Source organism: Ranitomeya variabilis, chromosome 7, assembly GCF_051348905.1.
Source record: "Ranitomeya variabilis isolate aRanVar5 chromosome 7, aRanVar5.hap1, whole genome shotgun sequence".
Classification (NCBI taxonomy): domain Eukaryota; kingdom Metazoa; phylum Chordata; class Amphibia; order Anura; family Dendrobatidae; genus Ranitomeya; species Ranitomeya variabilis.
The window spans coordinates 225537187-225553907 of NC_135238.1; the positions used below are offsets into that span (position 1 = coordinate 225537187).

Consider the following 16721-nt stretch of genomic DNA (forward strand, 5'->3'; position numbering starts at 1 on the left):
TACTAGAAACTCATCCAGTCCTTCCTATTAAAATGATGGATCTTTCTTAATGACTTCAATATTGCTTCTGTTTCTGTTTTATGTGTCGTAAAACTGGACACAATGAAGCCTTTGAAACGGGGACCAGGTTTACATAACTGACCCTCTGGGCCATAGAGGAAACTGTACAATCTGATCTCAAGGCAATCATAGTCTTGGACTAAAATGCAAAGAAGTCATAGAATGTCATCCGTGATGGAGATTTATTAGTGCAGACAATTTGGCCTCAGCCTTTTTTTTCCCCATAGTTCCAAACAGAACATGCTAATTATTCTTTGCTCTCCAAAAATAAATAGTTCTCAGAAAATCAGAATCAAAATCACACAAAAGCTCTTTTTCTGTAGGCTTGGTTTTGTTCTATTAACTCTAAAAGAAATCACTTTTTGGCTTGTTAAAGACCCTGAACACTGAAAATGCAGTTAAAGTGACATAGAAATATAATGGCAAACTCTGATGTATTAAAATCTTTTAAAAACTCTCCACAAAATATAGAAATAAATAAATAAATTAGCTCAGCTTGCCTGCCTGTGAAGTCCCTCTGGTTCATACACTAAAGAGCCATTTAAACCCTGAAGCAGGGATTATAATGCAGGTTTTGTGTCATTTTGGCAGATTTTTATTTGGCATCCTTTCTCCAGTATATTTGGCTAAAGCTATAATTACATGTATGCAAATATGCCTGCTGCCAGCTAACTATTGTCTATCATAGAAATCAAAACAAATTATTATAACATTTTTGACAACTGTTATTTTTGAAAACAGATGTTATTTTTGTATCTTTTGCTTCATTGGATTATATTTTTTTATTTCATTGAAACTTGAATTTCATCTCTTTATAGATTTTCTCATTATTATAGTTTTTGAATTTTTGATCAATCTTTTCTTTTTGTAAATGTTTCCACTCCTTCCCACTTTTCCCCAAAAAACACACACAGAAAGAAAAAAAGCAAAAAAGAACAAGCAGCACAGAATACAATGCTGAGCAGTCTTCTATTAACGGCACACAAGACTTGGAGATTTTGAGTTGCATTTTTTTCAGATGTCAATTATTGTTTTTGATATGAAATACTACAATCAGTAGTGTGAGACAATATAAGAATAAATTCTCATACAACTCTGAACATTACAATTGTTCAAGCAGGTGGGTAGACACAAAAATATATACAGTATATACTCATGTATAAGTCTACCTGAGTATAAGCCAAGGCACCTAATTTTGCCTCGAAAAAGTGTGAAAACTTAGTGACTCGAGCATATTGTCTGCAAGGCTCCTTATTCCCATCCTTGTCTGCATGGCTCCTTATTCCCATCCTTGTCTGCATGGCCCCTTATTACCATCCTTGTATGCACGGCTGTTGTGAATTTGCTTTTTGCTCCCTCTAGTGGTTACTAGTTTTTTTACTCTGGTTTTTCTGTCATTCCTTTTATCCGCACCTGGGTCGTTAGTTAGGGGTGTTGCTATATAAGCTCCCTGGACCTTCAGTTCTATGCCTGGCAACGTAGTTATCAGAGCTAGTCTGCTGTGCTCTTGTCTACTGATCCTGGTTCCAGTTATATCAGCTAAGTCTGCCTTTTGCTTTTTGCTATTTCTTTTGGTTTTGTATTTTTGTCCAGCTTGTTCCAAATCTATATCCTGACCTTTGCTGGAAGCTCTAGGGGGCTGGTGTTCTCCCCCCGGACCGTTAGACGGTTCGGGGGTTCTTGAATTTCCAGTGTGGATTTTGATAGGGTTTTTGTTGACCATATAAGTTACCTTTCTTTATTCTGCTATCAGTAAGCGGGCCTCTCTGTGCTAAACCTGGTTCATTTCTGTGTTTGTCATTTCCTCTTACCTCACCGTTATTATTTGTGGGGGGCTTCTATCCAGCTTTGGGGTCCCCTTCTCTGGAGGCAAGAAAGGTCTTTGTTTTCCTCTACTAGGGGTAGCTAGATTCTCCGGCTGGCGCGTGTCATCTAGAATCAACGTAGGAATGATCCCCGGCTACTGCTAGTGTTGGCGTTAGGAGTAGATATATGGTCAACCCAGTTACCACTGCCCTATGAGCTGGATTTTTGTATTCTGCAGACTTCCACGTTCCTCTGAGACCCTCGCCATTGGGGTCATAACAGTCTGTCAGGTGGACCTGTGTCGTGGACACATATCTCCATGGATTTCATTTCTGATCTTCCGCTATCTCAGGGCATGTCCGTTATCTGGGTGATATGTGATCGCTTCTCCAAGATGGTCCATTTGGTTCCTTTGCCTAAGCTGCCTTCCTCTTCCGATCTGGTTCCTGTGTTTTTCCAGAACGTGGTTCGTTTGCACGGCATCCCTGAGAATATTGTGTCAGACAGAGGATCCCAGTTCGTTTCCAGGTTCTGGCGATCCTTTTGTAGTAGGATGGGCATTGATTTGTCGTTTTCGTCTGCTTTCCATCCTCAGACTAATGGACAGACGGAGCGAACCAATCAGACTTTGGAGGCTTATTTGAGGTGTTTTGTCTCTGCTGATCAGGACGATTGGGTGACATTCTTGCCGTTGGCTGAGTTTGCCCTTAATAATCGGGCTAGTTCCGCCACCTTGGTTTCGCCTTTTTTCTGCAACTCTGGTTTCCATCCTCGCTTTTCTTCGGGTCATGTGGAGCCTTCTGACTGTCCTGGGGTGGATTCTGTGGTGGATAGGTTGCAGCGGATCTGGAATCATGTGGTGGACAACTTGAAGTTGTCACAGGAGAGGGCTCAGCGCTTTGCCAACCGCCGCCGCGGTGTGGGTCCCCGACTACGCGTTGGGGATTTGGTATGGCTTTCTTCCCGCTTTGTTCCTATGAAGGTCTCCTCTCCCAAATTTAAACCTCGTTTTATTGGGCCTTACAAGATATTGGAAATCCTTAATCCTGTGTCTTTTCGTCTGGATCTTCCTGTGTCGTTTGCTATTCACAATGTATTTCATAGGTCCTTGTTGCGGCGGTACATTGTGCCTGTAGTTCCTTCTGCTGAGCCTCCTGCTCCGGGTGTTGGTTGAGGGCGAGTTGGAGTACGTGGTGGAGAAGATCTTGGATTCTCGCCTCTCCAGGCGGAGGCTTCAGTACCTGGTCAAGTGGAAGGGCTATGGTCAGGAGGATAATTCCTGGGTGGTCGCCTCTGATGTTCATGCGGCCGATTTAGTTCGTGCCTTTCATGCCGCTCATCCTGATCGCCCTGGTGGTCGTGGTGAGGGTTCGGTGACCCCTCACTAAGGGGGGGGTACTGTTGTGAATTTGCTTTTTGCTCCCTCTAGTGGTTACTAGTTTTTTGACTCTGGTTTTTCTGTCATTCCTTTTATCCGCACCTGGGTCGTTAGTTAGGGGTGTTGCTATATAAGCTCCCTGGACCTTCAGTTCTATGCCTGGCAACGTAGTTATCAGAGCTAGTCTGCTGTGCTCTTGTCTACTGATCCTGGTTCCAGTTATATCAGCTAAGTCTGCCTTTTGCTTTTTGCTATTTCTTTTGGTTTTGTATTTTTGTCCAGCTTGTTCCAAATCTATATCCTGACCTTTGCTGGAAGCTCTAGGGGGCTGGTGTTCTCCCCCCGGACCGTTAGACGGTTCGGGGGTTCTTGAATTTCCAGTGTGGATTTTGATAGGGTTTTTGTTGACCATATAAGTTACCTTTCTTTATTCTGCTATCAGTAAGCGGGCCTCTCTGTGCTAAACCTGGTTCATTTCTGTGTTTGTCATTTCCTCTTACCTCACCGTTATTATTTGTGGGGGGCTTCTATCCAGCTTTGGGGTCCCCTTCTCTGGAGGCAAGAAAGGTCTTTGTTTTCCTCTACTAGGGGTAGCTAGATTCTCCGGCTGGCGCGTGTCATCTAGAATCAACGTAGGAATGATCCCCGGCTACTGCTAGTGTTGGCGTTAGGAGTAGATATATGGTCAACCCAGTTACCACTGCCCTATGAGCTGGATTTTTGTATTCTGCAGACTTCCACGTTCCTCTGAGACCCTCGCCATTGGGGTCATAACACACGGCTCCTTATTCCCATCCTTGTTTGCACGGCTCCTTATTCCCATCCTTGTATGTATGGCTCCTTATTCCCATCCTTGTATGCATGGCTCCTTATTCCCATCCTTGTCTGCATGGCTCCTTATTCCCATCCTTAAACCCATCTCTTCAAACAAGCCTACCACATCAACTACTCAGTAAACTAACTTTTCCCTGTTCCCTCCTTCCAAATATTATTCTAAATCTGCACCCTACTATTCATCTGTCTCCACACCCTCCATGCACATGATAACTGCACTTGATACTTGACTACTGCACTTAAACACACGGGCTGATGACCGGATCATGCAGCTTTGTATGAAAATCCCTATGTATTAGAATTGCCAGACCTGAAATAACAAGCACTTTTCACCTATTGTGTCCCCCCATTTCCTTGTAGATTGTAAGCTCGCGAGCAGGGACCTCACTCCTAATGTCACTGTTTAAATTGTCTTAACTTGTATTGAATTTGTCTTTATATGTCCCCGCTTAATTGTAAAGTGCTGCGGAATATGTTGGCGCTATATAAATAAAGATTATTATTATTATTATTATTGTATGCATGGCTCCTTATTCCCATCCTTGTATGCATGGCTCCTTATTCCCATCCTTGTATGCATGGCCCCTTATTCCCATCCTTGTATGCATGGCCCCTTATTCCCATCCTTGTATGTACGGCTCCTTATTCCCATCCTTGTGTGCATGGCTCCTTATTCCCATCCTTGTATGCATGGCTCCTTATTCCCATCCTTGTATGCATGGCTCCTTATTCCGATCCTTGTATGCATGGCTCCTTATTCCCATCCTTGTATGCATGGCTCCTTATTCCCATCCTTGTATGCATGGCCCCTTATTCCCAACCTTGTATGCATGGCTCCTTATTCCTATCCTTTTACGTGTGGCTCCTTATTCCCATCCTTGTATGCATGGCTCCTTATAACCATCCTTGTCTGCGTGGCTCCTTATTCCCATCCTTGTATGTATGGCTCCTTATCCCCATCCTTGTATGCATGGCTACTTATTCCCATCCTTGTATGCATGGCTCCTTATTCCCATCCTTGTACGCATGGCTCCTTATTCCCATCCTTGTACGCATGGCCCCTTATTCCCATCCTTGTATGCATGGCCCCTTATTCCCAACATTGTATGCATGGCTCCTTATTCCTATCCTTTTACGTGTGGCTCCTTATTCCCATCCTTGTATGCATGGCTCATTATAACCATCCTTGTCTGCGTGGCTCCTTATTCCCATCCTTGTATGTATGGCTCCTTATCCCCATCCTTGTATGCATGGCTACTTATTCCCATCCTTGTATGCATGGCTCCTTATTCCCATCCTTGTACGCATGGCTCCTTATTCCCATCCTTGTATGCATGGCCCCTTATTCCCAACCTTGTATGCATGGCTCCTTATTCGTATCCTTTTACGTGTGGCTCCTTATTCCAATCCTTATATGCATGGCTCCTTATCCCCATCCTTGTATGCATGGCTCCTTATCCTCATCCTTGCATGCATGGCTCCTTATTCCCATCCTTGTATGCGTGGCTCCTTATCCCCATCCTTGTATGCATGGCTCCTTATCCTCATCCTTGCATGCATGGCTCCTTATCCCCATCCTTGTATGCATGGATCCTTATTCCCATCCTTGTATGTGTGGCTCCTTATTCCCATCCTTTTATGGGTGTCTCCTTATTGCCATCCTTGTATGCATGGCTCCTTTTCCCATCCTTTTATGCGTGGCTCCTTATTCCCATCCTTGTATGCGTGGCTCCATATTCTCATCCTTGTATACGTGGCTCCATATTCTTATCCTTGTATGCGTGGCTCCTTATTCCCATCCCTGTATGCATGGCTCCTTGTTCCCATACTTGTCTGCATGGTTCCTCATCCTCATCCTTGCATGTTTGGCCACCAATGAGAAAAGCATTAGAAAAAAAAAACATCCTACTTACCTTCCCTGCGCGCCCTCGCAGCATCTCTTTCCGGCTTCCAGCAGCTCTTCCGTCTGGGCTATCACATGTCCCTGCTCATAGGCTGGAGAGAGGTGAATATTCATTACCTTAATGAGCGGGCACCCATTAGAGCTCAGCAGCTGCTGGAAACCGGCGGTTGCGGCTGTAACTATGCACTACCTATAAGAGAAATTAATATTCATTGCCAGTGCAGTGAATATTCATTTCTATTTAGCAGCAGGGTCATGCCTCCTGAGACCCGCTGTTCCGCCGTTCCCCACCCCCCGCCATGAATTGGGACACTGGCTCATGTATAAGCTGAGGGGGTCATTTTCAGCACAAAAAAATGTTCTGAAAAACTCAGCTTATACACAAGTATATGTGGTAATTGGATGCATTTATCAAAGCTACATAAAACAAATGGAGGCCAGTTTCAATCATTTTGATTGGAAGTCCCGGGCCGACCACTGGGTTTCCTGGCGGAATCTGTCATCTGTCATCCTTAGTTTTTTATTTCTTTATTTTTCATTGCAGCGTGATTATATTTGTTTAAATAGTGATGAGATGCAATGCCAGACACAGCCTATAGCCAAGGATGGTGCTGGTTATCTGCAAAGAATAAAAATTCATTTCACTGTGTTTGTGCCAGCCTTGTCAACACTGCAGATTTTGCAAGAATTGCTCAAAACCTATGATGTGTAATTGAAGACTATCCCTTTTGTATTATTGCTTTCTTTCCGTGGTCACTGCTGAGTGAATTCTTCTATGGCATCAATTGCTCTCGGATTCTGCATTTTACTCCTCAGTGCATATTGATACATTTAATCTTCTTGTTCAACAGAATGCATCAGATTGCCTAGTCCAGTTGTAGACACCTCTCACTTCTCAGGTAGACCTGATAACCCCGTCTACAAGAAGGAGATTACATTCTGACATCGAATATGCGACTTGGAAGCAATACAGGATGGTTTAGAAAACTTAGCTGAATTTGCAATTGTAAGCTTCCGAGTTCATCTCTCCAGTGGTGGAAAGTCAATTTATTCTCCTTTTTTTTTGCTCCTAAGCTTCCTCGAGCCACCCAAACAATAAGCCCACACATGTAGGATTTGGCAACAGCAGAAGTCACATGGTGAATCAATTTGGATTCAGCAGTGTTTACAATGAATGATCTGAGTCAGGTTTATTGCTGCCAAAGCTAACGAAAGTCCTATAGACAAGGAGGCAGAGAGATGATTAATGCTAGAGAGGAAAAAGAGTTTTCTCTGGGTTGAATGTGGGTTACAGTCATTTTGTTTTTTGTTTTTCTTTAATCTTTTTTAGACATTTTTGGTTTACTAGAAATATCAGCTATTGATTTTTATGGAATAATTCTTAGTTGTTTTCTTCTTTTATTTGAGCACTTTTGTCTTGGAAAAATGATTTTCTTATATGCTAGTGATCTTGCTAAGTTGCATATTCAGTGTGCAGTTTTCATTAATTTTGTCCACATTGAAATTCTGCCGGTGAACTGCGTTGATCTTGCAACTGCACCGTGATGCTTTTTCTAACAGTGCTGAGGTCACCGCAATTCAGTGGCCCAGCTGGGTATGCAGCCTCAGTGACCGGTGGTAATCTCGATGACGTCACTGATGCTGCTCATTCATCAGTGGTTCTCAGCCTAGACGGTCACATTTTGGCACTGTCCAGGTTGAAAACTATTTATCCCCCAGAAATGGATTTCGTCGTAGGACAGAACGAATGACAGGTGAGGGATATTGTTGTTTTCTATTTTTGTTTTATTACAGGAGTCGAAGGATTTAATGGAATGGGTGTTAGGTGAGTATAACTGTGTCTGTTATTTTTAAATAAAAAAGTAAAAGTGTGTTTTGTTTTTATTTCAAATAAATGATTTTATTCTGGCTTTGTGTTTATTTACAATATAACTATAGGATTACTAATGGATGGGTGTTTTATAGACACCTCTTCATTACTAAACCGTGGGCTTGATGTCACCGGAGAATACAAAGGTGACATCAACCCCACATATATGAACACCACTTGGCACCGCTACAGGGCAAGTGGGAAGAGCTGGGAAAATGCCAGAATTGGCGCATCTAATAGATGTGCCTTTTCTGGGTTGCTGTGGGCTCCTATTTTTAGGCTAGGGGAGGGGCAATATCCATGGCCCCTTACCAACCTGAGAATACCAGCTTCCAGCTGTCTGCTTTAGCAAAGCTGGCTGTGAAAAATAGGGGTGGACCCCACACCATTTTTTTAATTATTTATTTTCAGTTTTACCTGGCTGGTTATCAAAAATACAAGGAAACCCATGCTGTTTTTTTAAAATTATTTAAAGAGCAGGCGTCAGCTGATGAATCATCCGTGCCTGCTCTCGCTGTTATCAGCGGCAGTAGGCATAGGCTGATGGGAGCAGTAGTCCCAACAGCTGACACCAGTGACCAGAGGTAAACTTTTTACCGGCGATCACAGCAGCGGGCTCACGCTGCCATTTGACAGCATTGGAACCGCAGCTGTTTGACCAGTGCTAACGATTTTACCGCCGATAAGATGCATTGTTTGCTGCGCTATCATGCACATGACAGCGCAACAAACACCTGGTGTTTGGGGTGCCGAACCCAAACAGTAATGTGGTCTTCATGGTGAAGTGCATGTTCGATGTTCATGCCCGAACAGAAGGTATTCGGTACAGATGACGAACTTTTCTGTTCGGGTTTGCCCATCTCTAATTGTAATTAGATTGCCCCAAAAGCCTTCATTTTTCCAAAGTGAATAACCCCAAGTTTAAAAACGTGCCTTGGTTATTTTCTTCCTTTTAGTGGTTAGTGGTGTGAGACTTGCAGCTGTTTAGACATGGAAACCCAAGGCATAAAGCTCCCTGTGCAAAAATTATGCTGATGTTATACCAGAGTAGGATTGGACTCTGCAGGTACAGAGTCAGTAGAGCATTGGTAACTTTTGAGCCCTCTGGTTCTCCTCACTCGGCCCCATGCTCAGTAACATTACGGGGTCTTCACTTTGTGCCTGAGTTGCTGCAGTTCCTTCCAATTCTCAAAAATATGATTAATTATTCAATATTAATATAATTAAAAAAAACGGTGTTGGGTTCCCCTCAAAAGTATCACTCACTGGTGATGGGGGAAGATTTAGGAGGGAAGAAATGTCATGAATGGATTTGTTACCCCGGTGGCTCCTGTTGCAGAACCACCGGCCATTCTGTCCCATGTTAATAGTAGATGGCACAGGCTGGATCTTTAATTCATATGTCAATGCGTTTGAAAAAAATGAATTCAGTGATTAAGAAATGTGTGCCATTACTTTAGTTTAGTTGAGTACAAAGAGTAATTAAAATCATCCACATCTGGTTACTTACTGCTGTTTGGTGATGCGCCCTGTTACAGATTTCACAGTTGAATTACTAAATTGGTCTGTTTGTACTTACTGGGAAAATCCATCTCAAAATAGCTGTATAATCCTGATATTAAATTATGCATTTCATGAATCCCCCTAAAGAGTGGGAGATCTCATTACGAGTCCGAGTGTATCAAGTCTCTGTCAATATAATCTCACAGATAGCTGCAGCTTGTGCTGAGCAGTGTGAGATCTCAGCAGCATTAGAGGGACGTTGAGGAGCTGTCAGTCAAATTAGTTGGGCATAGACTGAGTTTAAACTTTTAGAAAAGAACGTATAGCTACTCTGTCATAGATTATCAAAGTAAGCTCAAGAAATTAATTAGATCTAAGAGAACTATTTATTGAAGGGTGCAGTTTGGGATGATAATTGGCATATCCATTTCAAGTTATGAGAAATGATTCAAAATGTTTTCTAAATATATAAAAAATGTAGGTTGTACAACAAGTCCAAAAGTGACTGAGCCAATATAGCGCAAAAATGGCGTCATGTAGCCCAAACATAAGACAACTTTCAGGATTAGTTGCTGTAAAACTGTAGTGAAAATAATGGCGCCCTCTTAACGGTTTCCTTACAGTTGATGCATAGCCGCCTCTACTTCCTTCAATGGTTACTTTGTAGACTTTACTGAGTCTTTGGAGAACGATCTGCTTGGAGAACACGATATCTGAGATTTGTGACTATAGTTTCTATATGTTGAAAACACAAGGACACTTTAAATCCTGAAAATCATTTTCTACTCGGTAGTTTTACGATGGTTTTAGTGGAACATTTGTGATCCTTTCACTCTACATCACTACATCCGTCAACTCAGAATCCCCATTTCCAGCAGCTTTCCTCTTTCACCTCCCATCGCGCATTCAGCCAGCGGAGTATTTTCGACTGGAGCTGCAAGTTATGATTACTTTATTAAATAATGACCTTGAAATGTATTTTAAAGTATATTTTCTTCCTATGAATTTATTATATTTTTGTGAAAGTATGAGGAACCGAAGCCATGAAAAATACCTTCCACTTCAATTTATTTCTTAAAGAATGTTCCCTTTATTCCGCACCCATTTACAATGATGTCAGGCTTCTTATTTTTATTAGGAGGATCACAGGAATAATTTTCTAGATTATTCACTCAAAAGAATTTGAAAGTTTTCTCAGAAGTTGAAGTGCCAGTTATGAGCTGGAAAGTAGTTAGGACGACATTTCATCTATTTTCGCAAATGGACTTAAAGCAAAATTATCTTTTCTATTTGTATAGAATTCTTTTAAAGATAAAAATAATTTTTCATCAGAAAATACAACCAATTGCTTAAATTAGGTTTTTATGTTTCATGTATTTTTTTTTACTATTTTTTTTAATTTCTTTTCTTTCCACATTACTAACTATATATAAAAATATTCTTGCATTTTTTTTTACGTTGGCCAATAGGCCTAATTTAAGATTCTAAATTCATTTTAGGCATTTGGATATTAGCAGTGATAGATTGACTCAGACCCTATTTGTTTATACAGAAGCATTGTCTAAGCATGCTCTAAACTGGGCAAAGGTTATTGAGAAGTGAGGGGAAGAAGGAGAGCTGTAATATAATCTGTTGTGAATGTAGATTCTGTGTTATATATTATATATGCAAAGGGGTTATCAGTGATTGTACAGGAGAAGGAGGAGGTGAGCTATGACATCATCTATTGTGACTGGTGGATCTTGTGTAATCTACTATATATAGAGGTGTTATCAGTCATTGTACAGGAGGAGGAGGTGAGCTGTGATATCACCTATTGTGAATGGTGGATCCTGTGTTATCTACTGTATATAGAGGTGTTATCAGTCATTGTACAGGAGGAGGAGGTAAGCTGTGACATCACCTATTGTGAATGGTGGATCCTGTGTTATCCACTGTTTATAGAGGTGTTATCGGTCATTGTACAGGAGGAGGAGGTGAGCTGTGACATCACCTATTGTGAATGGTGATCCTATATTATCAACTGTATAAGGAGGTGTTATCAGTCATTGAACAGGAGGAGGAGGTGAGCTGTGACATCACCTATTGTAAATGGTGGATCCTGTGTTATCTACTGTATATAGAGCTGTTATCAGTCATTGTACATGAGGAGGAGGTGAGCTGTGACATCACCTATTGTGAATGGTGGATCCTGTGCTATCTACTGTATATAGAGGTGTTATCAGTCATTGTACAGGAGGAGGAGGTGAGCTGTGACATCACCTATTGTGAATGGTGGATCCTGTGCTATCTACTGTATATAGAGGTGTTATCAGTTGTTGTATAGGAGGAGGAGGTGAGCTGTGACATCATCTATTGTGAATGGTGGATCCTGTGTTATCTACTTTATATAGAGGAGTTATCAGTCATTGTACAGGAGGAGGAGGTGAGCTGTGACATCACCTATTGTGAATGGTGGATCTGGTATTATCCACTGTTTATAGAGGTGTTATCAGTCATTATACAGGAGGAGAAGGTGAGCTGTGACATCACCTATTGTGAATGGTGGGTCCTGTGTTATCTACTATAAATAGAGGTGATATCAGTCATTGTACAGGAGGAGGAGGAGGAGGTGAGCTGTGACATCACCTATTGTGAATGGTGGATCCTGTGTTATCTACTGTATATAGAGGTGTTATCAGTCATTGTACAGGAGGAGGAGGGAGCTGTGACATCACCTATTGTGAATGGTGGATCCTGTGTTATCTACTGTATATAAAGGTGTTATCAGTCATTGTACAGGAGGAGGAGGTGAGATGTGACATCCCCTATTGTGAATAGTGGATCCTGTGTTATCTACCGTATATAGAGGTGTTAACAGTCATTGTACAGGAGGAGGAGGGAGCTGTGACATCACCTATTAGGAATGGTGGATCCTGTGTTATCTACTGTATATAGAGGAGTTATCAGTCATTGTACAGAAGGAGGAGGTGAGCTGTGACATCATCTATTGTGAATGTTGGATCCTGTGTTATCTACTGTATATAGAGGAGTTATCAGTCATTGTACAGAAGGAGGAGGTGAGCTGTGACATCATCTATTGTGAATGTTGGATCCTATGTTATCTACTGTGTATAGAGGTGTTATCAGTCATTGTACAGGAGGAAGTGAGCTGTGACATTATCTATTGTGAATGGTGGATCCTGTGTTATCTACTGTATATAGAGCTGTTATCAGTCATTGTACATGAGGAGGAGGAGGTGAGCTGTGACATCACATATTGTGAATGGTGGATCCTGTGTTATCTACTGTATATAGAGGTGTTATCAGTCACTGTACAGGAGGAGGTGAGCTGTGACATCACCTATTGTGAATGGTTGATGTGGTGTTATCCACTGTTTATAGAGGTGTTATCAGTCATTATACAGGAGGAGGAGGTGAGCTGTGACATCACCTATTGTGAATGGTGGGTCCTGTGTTATCTACTGTATATAGAGGTGTTATCAGTCATTGTAGAGGAGGAGGAGGGAGCTGTGACATCACCTATTGTGAATGGTGAATCCTGTGTTATCTACTGTATATAGAGGTGTTATCAGCCATTGTATAGGAGGAGGAGGTGAGCTGTGACATCACGTAGTGTGAATGTTGTATCCTTTGTTATCTACTGTATATAGAGGAGTTATCAGTCATTGTACAGGAGGAGGTGAGCTGTGACATCACCTATTGTGAATGGTGGATCCTATGTTATCTACTGTATATAGAGGTGTTATCAGTCATTGTACAGGAGGAGGAGGTGAGCTGTAACATCACCTATTGTGAATGGTGGATCCTGTGTTATCTACTGTATATAGAGGTGTTATCAGTCATTGTACAGGAGGAAGAGGTGAGCTGTGACGTCACCTATTGTGAATGGTGGATCTGGTGTTAATTTTCATTATAATTGTGCCTCAGAAGTAAATAAGGGTGCTAAAAAGTTTTCTGCAGGTAACAGAAAGTCTGAGTTTAATATAAGGCTTAGTGGCCAGTATGATCCTTTTTCAGGATTCTCATCTTTTGAGAGTGGCTATAAAGAGCATCTCTCCCTCTGGAAGACCTGCCCCATCCTACATTAGATAAACTATTGAATCAAATGAACACTGAACTCTCGGTGGTGGTGCTGCAAGGATATCTTTTATTATTTAAATGCATTTTTGGGGGGCTAAAGACAACTTTTGCAATTAACATTTTTCCACAGTTTTGATATAACAAGTGCTCTGCTTTCTTGCATATTTCTGACTGCAGAATGATTAAACCGAGCATCCACCAGTGAGCTTATTCTGATAGCTTGTCTCTTTTTTTCTGCCTTTTTTTTAACCCATCTGTGCTGATTTATGACCAAAAACCACAATAAAGCTGAGTTGTACTTTGGTGTGATCATTAATTTTCTTTGAAGAGCTCATAAGTAGTGTTGAGCATTCCGATACCGCAAGTATCGGGTATCGGCCAATATTTGCTGTATCGGAATTCCGATACCGAGATCCGATACTTTTGTGGTATCGGGAATCGGAATCGGAAGTTCCCAGTGTATGGTTCCCAGGGTCTGAAGGAGAGGAAACTCTCCTTCAGGCCCTGGGATCCATATCCATGTAAAAAATAAAGAATTAAAATAAAAAATAGGGATATACTCACCCTCGGACGCGCCCTGGTAGTAACCGGCAGCCTGCTTTGCTTAAAATGAGCACGTTCAGTGCCTTCCATGATGTCACGGCTTCTGATTGGTCGCATGCCGCTCATGTGACCGCCACGCGACCAATCACAAGCCGCGACGTCATCCCTCAGGTCCTAAATTCCCTTCTAGGAATTTAGGACCTGAGGGATGACATCACGGCTTCTGATTGGTCGCGTGGCGGTCACATGAGCGGCATGCGACCAATCAGAAGCCGTGACATCATGGAAGGCACTGAACGTGCTCATTTTAAGCAAAGAAGGCTGCTGGTTCACAGCGGTAAGGTCCAGGCTGCGTCGGAGAGGTGAGTATATCAATATTTTTTATTTTAATTCTTTATTTTACACAGTAATATGGATCCCAGGGCCTGAAGGAGAGTTTCCTCTCCTTCAGACCCTGGGAACCATCAGGATACCTTCCGATACTTGGTGTCCCATTGACTTGTATTGGTATCGGGTATCGATATCGGCAATATCCGATACTTTTCGGGTATCGGCCGATACTATCCGATACCGATACTTTCAAGTATCGGACGGTATCGCTCAACACTACTCATAAGAAAACAGACAGAAGTAACTGATTTTACTTCTTTACTTTACTTTACTGATTTTATCTTTGCCTGATGAAGGGACCTGTGTAGTCTCGAAAGCTTGGAATTTGTTACCATCTTTTCAGTTAGTCATTAAAAGGTATCAACCACTGAGGACTCTCAATTCTAAATATGATTTTAAAAGAAAATTCAATTTGCAGCTAAGTTATTCCATGCGATCTGAATGTTCCTTATGCTTTGAGGTCTCCTGAGACCTCAGAGTGCAATAAACTTTGGATCTAAAAAAAGTAATCAATACCCATCTCTCCTGCCCTTCCACCCTCTGTGTCTTGTCCTTATATGAAATAATAAAACATATTTTTTTCTATGATCCTACCAGCTGTTAAAGTTTTTTTCCCCTTTCCATTTGCGTACCATGGCATCGTATAATTTTTGTTATTTTTCTTTACGCTTTTAATTTGTGCTCATTTTCACTTTCAGAGCCACAGTTATGCGATCCCGGGGAGTTCCTATGTCACGATAATGTCACGTGTGTGTCACAGAGCTGGCTATGTGACGGAGAACAGGATTGTCCCGATAAGTCAGACGAAACACTAGGTCTTTGTAAGTAATGGATTTTATTTTAAGTTTTGGTGTTTGTTTGCTCCTGTAATAAGTGTTTGACCTTCAGACATCTTGAGACATAATGGTCGTTTTCTTCTGCACTTTACTGGGCTTTTATCGTCTCGCACCTTCGGGAAACAAAAAAAAAACAGATAAAAGAAAAGTCTTGGGAAAAGGTAAAAGAATAGTAAGAAAAAAATCCAAGTACTGGATGCAATGAAAAGTCTTGGAAAAAGGTAAAAGAATAGTAAGGAAAAAATGCAAGTACATTAAAATGTAGCAAAAATTCAGATTCCCGGTTTTATAGACCAATTGCACTAAGTCTGCTGCATTTTCTTGATTTTTGATAGCATCAGAACTTCTAAACTAAAACTTTATTAGTCCTATTTATCATTTGCATTTATTTTTGTGTTACATTTTCTTTTTTCTTTTGTGATATTTGCTGACATTTTTTTAGCCAAATTTGTTACGAAAGTGGTTCATGAGTTTTGCGCAAAGTCAAAAAATGGTCTTTTCTTTTGCCTTTAAAGGGAACCTGTGACCATATAAAAAGCACTATTAACCCGGCAGATATGGGGTTAACCTGCATATTAATGACATTATTAACCTGCCTGGCTCCTGCACTAACCTGAACAGTGCAGGGAGAATATTAACTTAATTCTTCCCGGCAGTGTTGCGGTTTCAGTCACGGGCCAATGCTGTTCAGTCACCGCTCTGATTGGCTGTAACCGCACCCCCAGCCCTGATTGACACTCCCTCTGCATTGGGACTGGCTGTCAATCGGTGCTAAGGATTCAGTTACAGCCGCCACTATGTATTCTAGAATCGGTGACTGAAGTTGCGCCATGACAGAAACCGGAACACCGCCGGGAGAATAAAGTTGATTTTCTCCCAACAGCTTTCAGTAAGGTGCAGGCGTCAGGCAGGTTAATAGCACTGTTAACCTGCAGATTAACCCCATATCTGCAGGTTAATAAAGTTTTTTTTTCTAGTGAAAGATTCCCTTTAACCAATTTTGCAACTTTCCAGAGCTAAAAGTTGTTTGTTTTGCATACTATCGCAAAAATTACTCAAGATTTCCAGTGTGCATGAAATAACTCTAAGGGTAGACAATAATATAGATGTGAAACAAATCTTACAACTCTTTGAAAAGTTGCAAATGATCAATCAAGCAAAAACATCTGTAAACTGTAAACTCCACCCACAATTGTAAACTTAAAAAAAAATAACAAGTGAACACATAGAAAATTGAGTTAAAAAAATACACAATTGTAAAGATAATAACAAAACAAGGCATAATTGAAGCAGGGCAATCAGAGTACTAAATAGTGCTCAGAAGACCCACAACCAAGAAAGCAGACTCGCTCCATATAAATCATTGAAGAAAAGGAGTACCAGCGGAGCAAAGAGATAGTGCAAAATATAAATATTTATTGATTCACAAGCATAAAGTGCATAGATACATAAGGTACAATTAGAAAAAGGGATGGTTAAAAATAAAGTGAGTCTCTGCCAAGAACCCACACCGCA

At 41.3% G+C, this 16721-nt stretch overlaps 1 protein-coding gene across 5 annotated transcripts in view; it reads left to right on the top strand.

The window, feature by feature from the left end:
• Positions 1-16721, top strand: part of LRP1B (LDL receptor related protein 1B) — a 1636337-nt gene that overhangs the window by 315411 nt on the left and 1304205 nt on the right. For all 5 annotated transcript variants that reach the window (XM_077273024.1, XM_077273022.1, XM_077273019.1 and 2 more), the window contains exon 2: positions 15069-15191. In XM_077273024.1, the coding sequence (XP_077129139.1) occupies positions 15069-15191 (123 nt within the window). The remainder of the gene's footprint in view (positions 1-15068; positions 15192-16721) is intronic.